Source organism: Bos javanicus, chromosome 18 (assembly GCF_032452875.1).
Source record: "Bos javanicus breed banteng chromosome 18, ARS-OSU_banteng_1.0, whole genome shotgun sequence".
NCBI classification, from domain to species: Eukaryota; Metazoa; Chordata; class Mammalia; order Artiodactyla; family Bovidae; genus Bos; species Bos javanicus.
This window is the reverse complement of record NC_083885.1, coordinates 10,549,646-10,565,703: the sequence shown is the minus strand read 5'-3', so window position 1 is coordinate 10,565,703 and position 16,058 is coordinate 10,549,646. Positions and strand designations below refer to the sequence as shown.

Below are 16,058 nucleotides of genomic sequence, written 5' to 3'. Positions count from 1 at the left end.
TTTCCATGACTGGTGGGTTCCTAGGAAACCTTCCCAGTGTGAGGATGATGTGAAATTCCTGTTGAATTGGCCTGGCTATTATCCTGGCCTGGGAGATGCAGGGTAGCCAAGGCTGGGCTCCCCAGGGAGGAGGAGCATACAGGGGCCGAAACCCCAGACCTGGGCGGCCCCTGGCACTGGAAGGCGGTTTCAGACAGGAGTGGGGTCCGATTCTCTCTGCCAACCCCCACCCCCACACCACCCCCAGCCCGGGTCTGGGTCAGATGGGCCCAGCCAGGCAGTATCTTAAACACCAGGATGGGCTGGACGTCTGTGTCCTGGGTGGGGCCTTTTAGCTCCAGCCATTTCTGTGCTGGAAAGGACCAGCTGGGACAGGCTTGGGAGCGGGGAGAGATTGCAGGCTCTTTAGGCCGAGCTGTCTGACTTCGAGTCCCAGCAGCACCATTAAAAAAGAAGAAAAAAAAAAAACCAACAGACAACACAGGCAGCTGGCGGCTGTCAGATGCATCCCGGGTGTCGGTCCTTGACCTGGCCCTGACTCGCACCGTCTCACCAGAGACGAGTGTGGCTGTCACTGTTGCTGGAGAGACCCCGGTGCTAGGGGGTGTTGAGCAAGGACCCCACAGCAGTGCCGTGGGCCATCTGCTCTGCCCTCTCACCAGGGGCAGGGGGAGTCCACGGAGCTACTGTGGGCAAAGGCTCTGCTGGCCCTCGGGTCCCTAGGGGCTGCTGGGTGTTGGCTGAGCCCTGTAGAGCTGGGGGTTGCTTTGGGTTCAATGACAAAGAGCTGCGGTGACCCCAGGCTCTCCCCCACAGGTCTGTGCCTCATTTGTGCGGTCAGCGTGGAGCCCATCGGACCCCGAGTTAAGTGAGTGTCTGCATGTGAGGGCGGCGACAAGGCATGTGTGGGGCTCGGCTCCCGGGGCGTGAGATGTAGTCGGGCCCGCGGGGTCCTGCCGAGGAGGGAACTGCCGGCCGGGCCGGGAGGGGCCCTCGTCTGCACAGTGACGGGTAGCTGAGCCGGGAGGGTCCAAGCCACTGCTCCGCTGAGTCCATGCGTCACTGCCTTCCACCACAGGCTGTGGTCTGTGGCTGGAGCTGTCTGTGGATTTGGGGTCTTCCTGGCAGCTGGAGTGCTGTAATCGAGCGTCCTTCTCCAGGGCAGGGTGGGTGCAGGCTGGTCCTGTCGCCCCACAGACCCTCTTTCCATCTGAGGTCATGGTCATGGGCTCCAGTTGGGTGTGACTTTGGGGTGCTACCACTCAGCCCTGTACAGAAAGATGCTCTCACATCACAGCAGCTGTGAATGTGGGTCCCACCCGCGGGCCTGTGCCTCTTTTTCTCCTTCTTCTGGCCACACGGAGCCCAAGCTTGGTCTTCCCACAGCGGCAGACTCGGCCGGGTTCCCTGCTGGGTTGCGAAGTGTTTTTCTGGACGACTCTAAAGCTGACGTGGGCTGAGCGCCAGCCCCAATGGCCTGCGGGGGGTTTGTTCCCTATAGTGCCCCTTCAAGTGTTGCTGCTTTTGTGTGGCGCCTCGGGCCAAGTTCACGGAGCCGTTACTGATGGGCTTTCAGGGGATTTTTAATCCCAGCGCTGCCTTAGGGCCTTCTGATCCATCAGAGCTGCTCCGAGGAGCCCGCAGCCCCATCACGTTCCCTCACTCCCCCCTTCAGCCGGGTGGGTGTTCTTGGCACTGAGCTGCCACTCTGCGATGCTGTGTAACTGGAGATGGTCTTTCCATGACAACGGGCCCCGCGGCCTTTGTTAATGGGGCTAGAAATATCCCTGCCGTTTTGCGGGAATCTTATTATCGCGGCTCCCGCCTCTCTGTCTGCCCCGTCTCTCCTGGTTACGTTATGAAGCGTGAGGATGTGGCCTCAGCCACCAGTTCCAGCCACCCCTGGCCCCTCCTCCCTGGCCCCACAGCCGCTGTTCCCATCTGTGTGACTTGGGGCTTCTCCTTCCTCACTTTCAGGAGGCTTCAACCCCACCCCCAAGGAAAAGGAGCAAAAAGGGGGTTTGAACCTAATGTCTCCCTCCCCCGTTTCTCTGTCTTTGGTAAAGCACCGGGAGGAATGAGGTTAGGAAGTAACAGTTGGGGGTTAATTTTTTTTTCAACTGCGGGGGTGCTTTATTTTCTGTTGTCTCAGAAACCCATCCCTACAGGTAAGGGGAGGGCAATTGGAATTGTTTCTGAATTGGTGACTCTACTGGGCTTCACGTCATGAGCGTTCGACGCGTGTCTGGCTCTTCTGTGGGAAACTCTGGAGAAGCGCGTGGTTGACGTGGGTTCGTTGACTCGGCAGGTGCTGCCTGGAGGCCTGGGGGGTGGTCTCCGTGCTGGTCGGCGCCTTCATCTTCGGGCAGAGCACGGTGGCGGCCGTCATGGAGCTGCTGTGAGGGGCGGCCCGCGCTCCAGCAGGACGGGGGCCCCCACGGCTGCCTGCATCTGGCCGTGAGAACCATGTGACCTCTTCATTAAGAAGCTGGAGAAACTGACTTGTCCGTCCTTCCCAGGCTGTGCCTCTGGGCTTCCACTGGGTCCCGGGGTGTCTGGTGCGGTGGTGAGAGGTGGCGTAGGCCCTGCACGTGACCACAGACCCAGGGGCTTCAGGCCAGAGCGGCCGGAGCTCTGTCTGGAGCCTGGGAGTCTGGGTGTGCGCGGGGCTATGCGCCCTCTCCCCACCTGCTGCCTCCAGCCCCCTGGTGCCCACTGGTCACCCTGGTGCTCCTGGGTGTGTCTGCACCTGCCGTCTCTGTCTCCAGCTACCTGTGTGTCCACGTGTCCCTCTTAGAGGGCCCAGGGTCCTCATTCGATATGACCTCATCTTAGTTACTTACTTGGGATGTACAAAGAACCTCTTTCCAAGTTAGGTCACATTCACCATTTCCTGGGGTTAGGACTGCAGCTTATGTTTCTGGGGGACAGTTCACCCCATAACTGGGGAGTAGGTACTGGGGCCCAGGAAACCCTGCTTTGGGGTGTTGGGGTCAAAGACACGAGGTGAAGTCATGGCTCCGTGGATGAAAGCCCAGGGGGGCTGGGGGGTGCCATTGGTTGGGGATGGCAGGGCACTCAAGCTGGTGCTCAGGCCAGGGCATGGGGGGCCCGAGATGTATACCCTGAGTTGGCCTTTCTCTGGTGGGTGGGACCCCAAGGAGAGCCCCCTTTCCTCCCACTGGCTGGACCAGAAGAGTGTGGAGGCCAAGTGCGCCGTCTGCTCTGTGGATCCCTCCCAACCCCACCCCGATTCTGGGCTGAGGAGCTGCGCCTGCAGCCGTGGTGCAGCAGGGTCTGTGGGCTCAGGGTGGAGGACTGGCCACTGCTGCTGCGTCGAGTCGCTGTGCTCGCTCGTGCTGAGCCTGCCCAGGGCCTGGGACCCCTGGATGGACGTGGCTGGATTCCGGCCGCTCCTCCTCTGCCCCAGGACGTCCACCGGAAGCCAGTGGTGCCTGCGCCTGCAGGGGCTGACATCTGAGGACACCTCCCCCAGGTAGGCAGTGGCCGGGTCGCGCTACGTCACGTCGGGTGTGTGCGACGACGTCTTGATGGAGCTGTCACGTGGTTCGCCTGTCTCCCAGCTTGTCCCCCTGTGCTGACGTTGCTTTGGGACGTTGATTCACATGCCACATGGTCAGAGTGTGCAGTCTGGGTGTCTGTGGGTGTACAGAGTGGCTCCGTTGTCAGCAGTGCCCAACTCCCGTGAGTGTGTAGCCCCAGAGAAACCCAGGACCTGCAGCCCTGACTCCCCCTCCTCTCTCCCTCCGGTCCCCGGTGACTGTGGCTCTGCGCTCTGCCTTTATGGACTTGTCCGTTCTAGACATTCCATATGAATGCACGCACACGATACGTGGTCTTTTGTGTCCGGCTTCTTGGACTTAGCATACGTTTTCAAACGTTTTTACATGTGAGGGAACCGAGGCTTGGGAACCTCAAGGCTGCCTGTCCTGTGAGCTTCAGAGTTGGGTTGGGACTAATGAGGGGTTGAATTCCAATCTGTCTTCTGAGCTGTAGCCAAGGCGGGGGAACTAGTCGACCCTGGGGGCAGGGCTGGGGCCTCTGCCCCGCCAGTGCCCTGGCTGTCCCTGAAGACTCTGACCCCGTGAGGGGACAAGGGACCCTTCTCCAGGTGCTCTGATCAACCCCACACCTCGCGTCCTCCTGAATGAGGGTCTCAGAACCGGCACATGAGCTGAGAAGTGAGATCATGGAGCGTTTAGCACCTGGAGCTGGTGCAGATGAACAGAAAGTTGCATTAACCCTGCATGCTTGGTTCCAGGGTGCTGGCTGGGAGGCTGGGCCATGATAGGAGGGTCCTGGGTAAGAACCAAGTGTGGTGGGCAAGGGGCGTGCTTAAAGGGATTCTGTGTGATAAGCAGCTTTGGAGTCAGACCACTGGTTTTGAACACTATCTGCCATTTGCTTTCTCAAAATCCAGTAAGTTTATTATGAACCTCCCCTAAGAATCCATTTCCCCACCAGCCAGTAAACCAGAGGAGGTTTACTGTGTGTGAGGCAACGTAAGAATTAAGACATGATGCTTTATGTACAGCAGCTGGTGGGCGACCCAAGCCATGGTGGTCTCATTTCTAGAAAATCTAGGTTGAGATGAGGTGAACACAGATCCAAGGGGAAAAGGGAACGACCAGACACGTGGGCTCCCTGCAATGCAGGAGAGGATGGCAGGGACGGGGTGGCCTGACACTGGTGCTGGAAGGGTGGGGGGCTCCTGGAGGGGTGACGAGGATTGCCCCTGGGCACCAGCATCCCGCCTCTGACAGGCACAGATGGAGTTCCCATAGGACCGAGCCTCAGATCAGGCGTGATCGTGCAGGGCGGGGATGCAGACAGACACGAGGCTGAGGCCCGTGCTCCGGGGGCAGGTCCAAGTCCCCTCCACCAGGGAAGCAGCTGTGGGACGGAGGGCTGGAGTGCATGCTCCAGCCCAGGGTGATCCTAGCGGGGGCTGTGGGTCTGGCACGTCTGGGCTGATCCCGCCTGCCACTTACCAGCCCTGTGACTGCAACCAGGCCCATTCCTGCTTCCAACAGCCCTCAGCCTCAGGTGACTGACCCAGGAAACCTCCGTGAGTGTGGTTCTCAGCCCTGGTGTCCTTCCTTGGAGCTGGGGCAGCCACCCACCCGGCACACCCCCCGCCAACCCTTCCCTTCCAACGCTGGCCCTTGGCTTTCACCCTCTTCGCTCCCCTCTGAAATGAAGCTGCGGGCAGCCGCTCCCTCCCCAGATAGCCGTGAGGCTCAGCTGAGAGAGACCCACAGAGCCGGACCCGTCACAGGGTCCTGGTCCATCGATGGTGAACCCCGTGCTGGTGTGGAGAGACCCTTCTGTCTCAAGTGACTGCTGTGAACAGGGCAGTCCAGGTGACATGTTCCGCTCAGAGTGGCCTGGGCTGCAGGGGATCTGCGTGTCCTGGGCAAGGGCGCTCCCAGTGGCTCAGGTCCCCCCGCGGGACCACATGGGGACAGCCCAGCCCTGAGGGGTGGCCTGTGCCCCACCACAGTGGTGGGCGCACCACTCCCACGGCAGGCTTAGGTCCTGAACTGGACATGAGGAACACAGGTGGTGAGCGTGTTTGGGCAAGTGAGTTGACTTTGACTTTTTTTTTTTTAAAAGAAATGAGATTCAGGTAATATAAACCATCTTGAAGCCGAGCCCCTCCACACCACTGAGCGTCCCATTCCCAAAGCCCTTCCCGCACTGTCACTCCCCCGCAACCCCTCAGCTGCTTTCCACTTCTAGGGGCTTAACTCTTCCAGACGTTCTGTGTGAATGGGGTTGTACCGATGTGGCTGCCTGTGCCTGTGAGGGCACCGTGCCGCAGCCTGGGCCAGGATGTCGTCCCTCCCGATGGCTGATCCGCAGTCCGCTGCCCAGACGGGCCGCACTCAGGAGTCCACTCACCCACTACGCACACTTGTGTGTTCCGCCTTCTGGCTCAAGTGTGAACACATGGGCACAGGACCCTGCTTCACCGTGTCGGTTCTTTGGGGCCTCATACACCCCCGGGGTGGAGCTGTGGGGTCGTGTGGCTACTCCGTGTCCAGCGGTTGGGACCTGTGTTAATCCAGGGCCGTTGCTCCCCGCCTGCCTACACTGGGTGCGAGGTGGTCAGGGGGCAGGGCGGGGCACAGGTGGCGGCCCTGGGCACTCCAGATTTGCTGCCGGGGTCTTGGGTTCCCCTCCTGCCCATCCCAGGACGCCGCAGGAGGCAGCGAGGGCGCCCGGCCCTGGAGGGTAGAGTGAGTGGAGGCTCTCGCACCTTTTCGGGTGGGTGGGTGTCTGCTCTCTTCGGAGCCTGCTCCTCCCCTGCGGAACCTGAGGTGGTGCCAAGTGCCTGTGGCCATAGTCAGCACAGATCTGCATGACGGGAGGGCTTGGACGGGGCGGGCCCAGGTAACGGGGGCTCCTCAGCTGCACCTCGAAGAGCCCCAACCCCCGAGGATACTGTTGCTGAAACAGCAGAGCAGCTCGGAGTGGTCCGGGTGCTGGGGAGGTGTGTGTGTGGGGGGGGAGGTGGCTCTTACGGGGACCCCCTGCAGCAGCCTTGGTGCGAGCCAGGCAGCTCCTGGTCTCCAGAGGAGGGGTCTCCTCCCCCTTCCCAGGTAAGAAAACAGAGGCTGAGGGAGGCTGGCTGCAGGGACGCAGCTGGGATTTGAGTCTGCACTTCACCCTTCTGTCAAGGCCCTGTGGTTGCACTGGTTTTGCATGAGGCGCTGGCGTCAAGCCCTGGGAGGCCATGTGAGGGGGACCCGCGGCTTCATGGCTCCCCAGCCGCCCGAGGAGGCAGAGCCCCACCCTGCAGTGGCGGCTTTAGTGACAGCACCTGTCCCAGCCGCGGCTGCAGAGACCAGACCTGGTCCTGCCATGAGGGTGCCGTGGCCCAGCTCCAGGGCCATCTGTCTCCTCCCCAGCTCCCCCGTCCTCGTGCCTGGCAGTTCTGCCTCCTCCTCTAGGAAAGGGACGCAGGGCCCTCTCCTTTCTTGACCCGAGACTTCTGTGTCCTGTTGCTCTCCTGCAACTCGGCCAGGGAGACAGAGGGGAGATCGCAGAGCGTCCAGAGTCGGCTTTGAATGAGGTCTGGGGCTTGGCCTTCTGTCTGGCCGGAGCATCAAGTTCATAATGTGCAGTGAGAGACTGTCCGGTCAGGTCTGGCCTCTAGGAACCTGGAATGTGCCCCCTGACACAAGGTGGGGTCTTGGCTCAGGTTTCACGGCTAATAAAGTGGTTTCCCTCCCCAGCTGTCACAGAAAATAGCACACACACACAGAGCTGTCCCCAGCGGGAGTTTATTTGGTGCTCGTCCCGGGCGGCTGTTTGCCCAGCAGGGCACTGCTACGTGGGGTCTACTGCCGCCTGTGGGCTCAGCCCAGGCCTAGGGTGGGCACTACAGGGTCTCGGCCCTCTACCACGTGGAGGAGTGGCAACCAGGGAGAGTGAGGGAGAGGCCGGCGGGGACTGGTCATGCGTGGCCGTCTGCTGGCGGGGGAGCCGCCTCCATCACCACCGCCCTCCAGCGTCAGCAGGGCCCCGGCAGCGCAGACGCTGCTCTGCCGCCAAGGGTGGGGGAGGGGGTGCCAGGGGAGGGGTGCGCCTTCACTTTGAACAGCAGGAAGAGACACTCTTATTTGGAAGTATACTGAAAAGACAGCTAGTATACCAAAGTTTCTAGAAAAGAGTGGACATCCTTCGTCAGAGGGAGCAGGGCAGCAGACTCATCTGTGGGACCTCGGGGAGGTGGTCAGTCACGGCCCAGGGTGCACCAAGCAGCTGGAGAGGAAGAGAGATGGGTTTCGGCGGGGGTGAGGGGGTTAGCAGCAGGCCCTGCCCCCGCTCAGGGCAGAAGGGCGGTGCCTGCAGACCCTCCTGCATCCGGCGCCCCAGGGGTGCTTGCTGGTTGTTCCCCTGGTGGCGAATCACATATCCAAGGAGCAGACTTGCCTTTATATTGCCTGTATGCCCATTTGAAAAAATAAACTTTCCAGGACGTGAACTTGTCTTTCCACTGCGGCCTAGTAAAGCCGACTTGACAGAGGAGCCCCTAATTCACTGACAGAAGAGACTGACGTCTGGTTAAAGGAGACGTGAAGGGAAAAGTATCTGTAAATAAAATTGCTCTTGGGTCTGTAATTTTGTACCTGCTGCTCCAGTAGTTCAGTATTTTCTAGAGCTAACATCTAAATAGGGCTCCATTCAAAAACTGGAGTACCATGTAGAGCCGCCAGCCCAGGAGGAAGGTATGCACCGCAGTCTGGCGGGTGGGTGACCAGAGGCCCGGTTTAGCTGATGGGCGCTTTAAAATCCGCCTGTAGCCCGACATCAAGGAAGTGAGGGGGAAACTTAATCTTGCCAGTTAGAGCATTAGATTCTTTCTTGGCCCTGGAGTTCTGTGAAACCCCTGGGGGAGGGAAGGTGATGCTGGGGAAGAAATGGGGGTTAAATTATGTAGAAGTGGGTGTTCACAGCTTCTGCCCTCTCCCAGAGCCAGGACAACTGTCTTACCTGTGCCAGGCAGGCCCTCGTTCACCAGCTGCGCCGCCCAGTCAAGGGTGGCTTTACATGAAACGGGGGCCATGGCTATTTTGCGTGTTTGACTTTCCACAGGTACAAACGTGGTTTCGGATTTTGTTAGATTTCCAAAAAACGCACACAGTGTCGGAACGTCACGTTTTATATGCCTGTTGTTCACTCACCAAGTCATGTCGACTCTTGGCGACTCCACGGACTGCACTAGGCTTCCCTGTCCCTCACCACCTCCCGGAGTTTGGCTAAGATTTTATATGCTGGCGTTTGGCAGTTAGTATTTTATAGGAACCATAGTTCTCGGTGGCTACTTATGTATGTATAATAATTATACACTATGTAATACATGTACAATACACATCTGCATCTGACTTTTTTGTATATTAAATACTGTTTCATTTTTAGAGTTATTGTACTGAGTATCATGTGTTCTCAAATCTGTAGAAGTCCAGCCTGCCACACGCTGGGCTCAGGGCCACCTCCCAGCCGCCTGGTGCCCGAGGCCCCTCTGTGTTGAGCACTCACTCATGGACTACACTTCCTAGCAGCTAAGAGAACAGAGGCTTCCTGGGTGGCTCAGTGGTAAGGAACCCGCCTGCTAAAGCAGGAGACTCAGGTTCAATCCCTGGGTCAAGAAGATCCCCTGGAGATCTGGTACTCCTGCCTGGGAAATCTGATGGACAGAGGAGCCTAGTGGGCTACAGTCCCTGGGGTCACAAAGTCAGACACGACTGGGCGGCAGAACACTGAGAGAACCGAGGAGTCTGTGGACGTCTGGGTCTTGGTGCCACTGCTTCTGCCAGGCCTGAGGTGTCCCCACGCCCCCATGGCTGCTCCAGACCTCCTCCCCAGTACCTGGCACGGAGATCCGGGAGAAGGCCTCAGGCTGGCTCAGCGTGTCCACCTTGACGTGCCGGAACGCCTTGCACACAGGGCTCTGTAGGTGCCTGCAACCCAGGGGAACGCCCGTGAGCTGCTGGGGGTTGGAGCGGGGTCTGAGTCTGACCCTGGGCTGAGGGCTCTGACTAGTCAGCTAAGCTCAGGGGCCAGAGCCTTCATGGGAAGGTAAAAAGGCCCGGCATGACTGCTGGGGCCCCGAGGGTAGAACAGCCTGGTTCTCGCCTCCCCGTGAGCAGACTTCAACAGGAGAACTTTCTTTCTGGATTTTTATCCTTGGGCAGCAGTTTCTGAACAGGAGCACCCTTGGCCTCAGCTCGCAGGGCTGGCGAGGGACCTGGATTCAGAGCCCAGATGGAGGGGTGCAGGACCAGCCTCCAGAGTGGTGGATGCCGCTGGGACCCCAACTCCTCACCCACCCCCGTGGGCTGGAAGCCAGAGCGCATGTGTGCCAGGCCTACCGCTTCCACTCCTCCTCCGTCTCCCAGAACTCATAGACCACGAAGGTGACGCCGTCCGCCAGCCTCACGGCAGCGATGCTGCAAGAGAAAAGGCCGGAATCAGTGGCCACACCTCCCACGGTGCAGAGAGGGCCCCACAGGCCCATCCCCACCGCCCTGCCCACAAACGAGCCCAGACCGGGCGCCCAGAGCCAGGAAACAGGTTCCCAAAAGCTGTGGTCCAGGACAGGGTCCTCTTGGAACACGCTTCCTTTCTGATCAGAACCCCAGGACCACCCCCTGGTCTGACAGCTGCATGTACAGCTCTGCTGTCTGGAGCGAGGCCTGGCCCGTGCAGTGCCTAGCACATGGCTGTTGAATGAATTCTAATGAAATGCCGTTTTTTAAAAGGCCTTTTTATTCATTAAAAAAAAAAAACCCTACCTGTTTTTTTTTTCCCATCTGTAACATCCATCTTTATTAGAAACATTTTTTAATACATGACAAATAGAGGCTCTCTATAGATTAAAAAAAAAACCCTAACAACTTAAAGTGAAAAGTAGTATCAATTGAAAAAAGATCTTGAAAACATACGTTTAGAGAATAACTTTTCTTCTATCTAGTAAACCATTCTGTGATAAAAATCTGATATAATTTCTACTATGTTAATAAAAGTTACATGAGGCACTATAAACTTACTGATTTTGTTTTCTTTCCAGATTATCTCCAAGGTGAGATGAAGTTATGATTTAAAAAAATCTGACAGCAAAGTTATTAAGTCATTATTCATAACATCAGTATTTTTATACAAATACTGGGTAAAGTATTTTTGTACAACTGGGAAAATAAACCACATTTTCTATTTCTTTTCTAGACATGTTTTGCATGAAGGCAAAATATTTAAATCTTGTTTTTCTTTGCCATGAAAATTCTTCAGAAAAGGCTTTTCAAATAACTACATTAGCCATATTTTCATAGCTGTATTCTAATTTTAAGTGGGTTAAATAATTGATTAAGAGAAGAATATGGTCAAAAAGGTACCCAGGGAATCATCGAGAAAAAAAAAACACTTTTTTCCCTGGAACACAAACTTAAGTTTAGAAAAGTTTCTTCCGTGATGTGGGATTGTTAGGGGATAAATTTCATAAGGTTGAATCAAACCCCCTTCTCACGATTTCAAGTTCTATATGATCTTAGGGACCAAAATAACATGTTGTGAAAAACAATATGGCAAGTTATGTGGAGTACAAACTTAAGATTCTCTAAATGATAAAGGTTACCCATAGGGGAAGCTATCAGACTTACTTCAAAGCAGCTAAACCTTCTTTTATCCAGGTGTATATATAAGCAACATTCCATACCATTAAACACTCACTCCTTTTTGAAATATTTCGGCTCCTAGCACACCAGTCTCCTAACTTCTAGCTTAAAAACCTACCTTTAAAAATAAAAGCATCTTCCACGCTGTTCTCTGTAATCCTTGTCTCATTTAATCCTTAGAAACAGGCCTGGCCGGAGTCCCAGGCCACTCTGGCCTTCCCCGTCTGAGACGCAGGACACTCACCTTGTTCCAAATAGACAGACAGACCCAGGCTGGGGGCTAGAGCAGCGGCGGGGGGTAGCCTCTAAGAACGTGGCCGACCAGGGCAGGGTAGGGGAAGAGAGGGAGGCCCGGCTTCCGAGATCACAGCACCGCCCCCTCTGGGCAGCCCTCCCTGCTCCTCTTCCCCACATGCTCAGCAGCACAGAGCCCCCAGCATCCTCGGAGAGGGGACGCCCATCGCTTGCGGCGTCTGCTGTATAATCACAGCAGCTCCAGGTTGTGCCACTCAGGATGCAAACAGGGCTGCTAATCGCATCATTACTTCATTACCTCCAGCCTGAGGTTACCTGCCAGCTGTGGCTCTTGTCTCGATGATGGGATGGGCTCGGGCCTACATGCCACCCGGTCATTAGGGGGACCCTGGCCCCGCCCCAGGTGGCCTCGCTCCTTACAGCCTGCCCTGCTGTGGACAGAGGTCACCAAGGGATGGGCTTCGTCTCCATTTGGTAATTGCAGGGCAGAGAAAAGCAATTAGCGCTTGTGTTTGCTTGGCTGACACACTGGTTTCAGGGGCACGGGGTGAGGCCTCTGGCTGGGAGGACACAGCAGGCAGGCTTGGGGTGCACGGAGGACACAGTCATTCAACAAACAGGATGCCCTACTGTGTGCCGTCTCCAGCCTGCCTGCCCAGCCGTGGGCCTTCTCCTTCCACGCTTTCTCCCCTGACGAGCACATGGCTCTGGTGGCCCTGGGTGACACCTGGACGCCCACCACCCCCAGGGTCCCCCAACTTGTATGCCGGCACCTTGAATGTAATGGCATCTAGAGTGCGATGTGGCCCAAAGGCCTGTGTGAGCCCCCGCCCACTCACCTGATACTCTGTGACGTCTCCAGCTCAGCCCGCATCCCTACCCCCCACCCCACCCCACCCCCTCACCTCCAGCGAATTTCTGAAGCCAAAGAATCTCAGACTCCACCTGGCCTTCTCTTTCTACAGCCCGCCTCCCACCCTGGCCCTGGGCTGGTCCGGTCAGCCCCACTCCGAAGCAGATCGCAGCTCTGCCCACATTGTGCCAAGGGCTAGTCCCCTCCCTCTCCCTAGCTGCCCAGCTGCACATCCGTCCAGCTGCCACGCGTCCATATACAAGGGAGGAGGCAGGACTGGGCCCTGCGCTGGCCTTAGCATCTCCCCTGTGGTACCTGATACCTGGAACAAGCAGGGCCTGCCTATCTGCCCCCCACCCCCCATTTCACCCACCACCCCTGGGTCACCCCGTGGAGCCACACTCTGTCGTGTGTTCCTAGACACGCTCCCCTCGCTGCCACTGCGGGTCTGGGTGGGTGGGGCATCATTATTCAGGCCTCAACACCCAGCAGCCCCTTCCTGAAGACCCCCACCCCGTTCCTGGCCTCTGCAGCACCCGCCGCCAACTGGAATCATCTGCCCTCCTCCCGCCGCCCGGAATTAGCACTCAGCAGCAGCAGCAGCCGCCTGAGTCACGCTGCACCCCCAGGCCTGGCCCCCGCCCCCCACTTCACCAGGAAGCAGGTGGAGGCACATGTGCTTGGGAGGGAGAGAAATCAGCTGGGGGGGAGCATAGAATGGAGACGGGGAACAGGCGTGGAGCCCACAGCTACTGTCTGCCAGTGGGCCACCGCCGGGAGAGGAGGGAGCCCAGCGGCTTGTGCCAATAGCCCTTGGGGACACCCCCAGCTGGACGCAGGCCTTGGCAGCAGGGACCACGGCACGGGGCCCTGAGAAGCAGCCACGACAGCAAGCAGGGCAGTTAACACAGCAGGCACTGGGGCCAGGCCCCGCCCGACGCCACCCATGGTGCATCGCTCCACTGAGGCCTCCAACCACCCAGTTAGTGGCCCCCTTTACAGATGAGCAAGCTGAGGTCAGGGAGACAAGTCACTTGGGAGATTTGCACAGCAAGGAAGAGCCAGAGCAAGGACTCGCCCCTGGCTCCCGTAACTACCCCGCTAGGTGCGTCGCTGATGTCCGGGGTGTTCTCAGGGACAAAGCTGCTTGGGCCGGGCCCCCGGCCCACGGCTTACTCACTGGAAGCAGTTCCTGGTCCCAGCGGTGCCCCGCACATACTGGCGCAGAGAGTCCAGGAAGTCGCCCAGCTGCTCAGGGCACACGGCCATCTCCTGCCGGACCAGCTGCAGGTGCTGCGGGCCACAGGACCCGTGAGCCACCCCTTCACCCAGGACCCCACCCGGCCCTGGAGGGCACAGCCCAGGACCCAGCACCTCCCCGGGACAGGACACCTTGGTCAGAATAAACCCGGCCCCCCAACCCCACTACACACGCTCGTCATCTTTGTGAAAACTGGCAAAAAATGAACTAAAAGCAGCAGTCCCACACAAGTGCTGAAGAACAGACAAGAGGGTTGAGAGAGGCTCAAGAGAGACTGCAAGGCACTGGGGCCAAGACACAACAGAATGAATGGTCTGCAGAACTGCTTCTGATTGAATCAGTGTCTGCTGATCACGTTGCTCCAGGCCAGAGAACACCCCTGGGAGGGGAGGGAGGCCACCTGCCGGGGCTGCACATCCCCCTGAGCTGGTCCTGGGTGGGGGTGGGGGTGGGGGTGTCAGGGACACTGAGCCTCCTGAGTCTTGAGTCCTGGCCCAGAAGGGGACGGGGCCACAGGGAGGGGTCCTCACCATGTTGGTGCCTTCTTCGTCCGAGAGATGCTGCTGAAGGTCAAACCAAAGGGTCTGCAACAACAAAGCATGAAGAGAGGCTGGAGACTGAGGCCCCCTCTGCCCAGGAGGCTTCCAGGACCACCACAAGGACACAGAGCACCGGAGAGCTCCGGCCCCCCCACCCCGAGGTTCCAGGGACCCTCGAGTCCCGGGGCTGGTGGGAGCTCCCAGGGCCAGCCCTCTCTGGGCCGGGCTCAGCCCACAGTGCTGGCTCGGGGGGACCCAGGAAGCCAGGCTGGAAAGCCACCCAGAGGCACAGATTCCGTCTGGCTATGGCACCAGACCCCAGAGGCCAAGCAGACCTATCACAAAGAACACAGAGGAGGCTCCGTTTTGCTGAGCCCAGAAGGCTGAGGGTTGCCACAACTGCTGGCAACAGACTGCCCGACTTTCGAGTTACCCCCGACCTGGGGCCTCAGGAATAGAACGGTCTGAATGAGGTGGTCTGTGCTTGCTGGCCCTTGACTGACCTCGGGCTAAAGGCTTTACACCAACTCTCAGGTAACTTTCCAGACTCTCAGGTAGAGGCTGCCCGACTGTCAGCACTGCGGAAGCAAGGAGCCCATGCAGCCCCCTTCTGACCCCGTGCTGGGGGCTGCCGCAGTGCCCAGCACCCCCATTTCAGAGCAGAGAACCCAAGGGCTGCAGGAGCTGGTCCAGGCTCCAAAGCCCGAGTTTGAGGCCAGGCCCCCTCCCCGCCATCCACGGAATCCTTTAACTTGGGCTCCCCAACAGACGCCACCTCTGTACCCTCCCTGTCCATCCTCCACGAGGAAAGCCGTGTCCCTGGCACAGGTGTGTCTGTCTGTCTTCTCTACACGAGCATGTGTGTGAGACGTGTTGCCTGGTTGTTAGAGAAAACAGAGTAGCAGATATACAAGTTTGTGACCTGAGCGGCCACCACCCTGAAATTCTTAATAATGTCGGAACTAGGGACCCCGTCAATGCACGGCCGGTCCCAGAGAGGTGCTGACTTTCCGGGGACACAGAGTGTGGATGCTGGTGTAAGGGGGCTCCTGGAGAGCAGGGGCTGCGATTCACCCCCTAGGTTTCTCCTGGCGGGCAGGGCCACGTGAGGGTGAGGATGAAGCAGAGATGAGGGGAGGGACGGTGGCACCCAGGTCTGCATCCCCCTCTCCCTACCTCACCTGTGCTCCGGGGAGCCAGGCCCCGCCAGGAGGGCTCAGGCTGTTCTGTGGAGGGCGGGGCCGATCGCGGCCCGGGGCCAATCAGAGGCCAGAAGAGGCCCGCCCCGTCTCCAGGACGCCCAGGTGCTCCTTGGTTTCCAGCCAGCTGGTTGTTAAGGCGACTGGGGCACTAAAAATAAGCTTCAAAGAGCCTCCCTCTGGGGGCGCCCGCGGAGTTGTTATGACAACCAGGCCTCAGGTCCCCACGGAGTCTTTCCTACCGCTCCCACCAAGTAGCCGGCTTTGGGGGGGTGGGGGTGGGGTGGAGGGGGCCGGAGATCCCTGCGGCCTGCAGGTGGACTCACTGCCTCCCACCTCGGACTCTCCCCCAAGTCTGGGCCTCGGCCTCCTCCTGGGGAGCCCCACCCAGCGCCCTCACGGATCCCTCAGAACTAACCCACAAAACCATCAAAGCACTATTTTTCTTTTGCCCTTTTGCAAAAGATAGAAGTTTCAGAAGATCAGAAATGTAAAATTGCCACTGTGACCCTGCAGCCCAGAGATATGTTATCTTGGTTTACGTAGATATACAGGTATGGTGTGTGCACGTGTATATAAGTTCTGGTATCAGAATGTCTCATAATAATGGCGAAATAACAGTGCTAATATTAAATGCTAACTAAGCAGGAGGCTCTGTGCAAAGCTATTAAGATATTTTATCTAATCCGCACAACAACCCTGTGAGAGGTACCATTCTGATTATCTCCTCTATGGTTAGGGGATGACTCT

General features: G+C 58.1%; 2 protein-coding genes across 7 annotated transcripts in view; one reads left to right on the top strand and one right to left on the bottom strand.

Moving 5' to 3' along the window:
* Positions 1–8,948, top strand: part of SLC38A8 (solute carrier family 38 member 8) — a 46,067-nt gene extending 37,119 nt beyond the window's left edge. For 2 of the 3 annotated variants that reach the window (XM_061386863.1, XM_061386860.1), the window contains 2 exons: positions 817–868; positions 2,309–8,948. In XM_061386863.1, the coding sequence (XP_061242847.1) occupies positions 817–868; positions 2,309–2,402 (146 nt within the window). In that variant the 3' untranslated portion in view covers positions 2,403–8,948. Of the gene's footprint in view, positions 1–816; positions 1,481–2,308 lie in introns of those variants that run through there. The other variant, XM_061386862.1, reaches the window with a different exon arrangement.
* Positions 7,295–16,058, bottom strand: part of NECAB2 (N-terminal EF-hand calcium binding protein 2) — a 43,643-nt gene continuing 34,879 nt past the window's right edge. For all 4 annotated transcript variants that reach the window (XM_061386874.1, XM_061386870.1, XM_061386872.1 and 1 more), the window contains 5 exons: positions 14,101–14,154; positions 13,490–13,602; positions 9,903–9,980; positions 9,400–9,491; positions 7,295–7,791 (listed from right to left, as the gene is read on the bottom strand). In XM_061386874.1, coding sequence (XP_061242858.1) covers positions 7,763–7,791; positions 9,400–9,491; positions 9,903–9,980; positions 13,490–13,602; positions 14,101–14,154 — 366 coding nt within the window. In that variant the 3' untranslated portion in view covers positions 7,295–7,762. The remainder of the gene's footprint in view (positions 7,792–9,399; positions 9,492–9,902; positions 9,981–13,489; positions 13,603–14,100; positions 14,155–16,058) is intronic.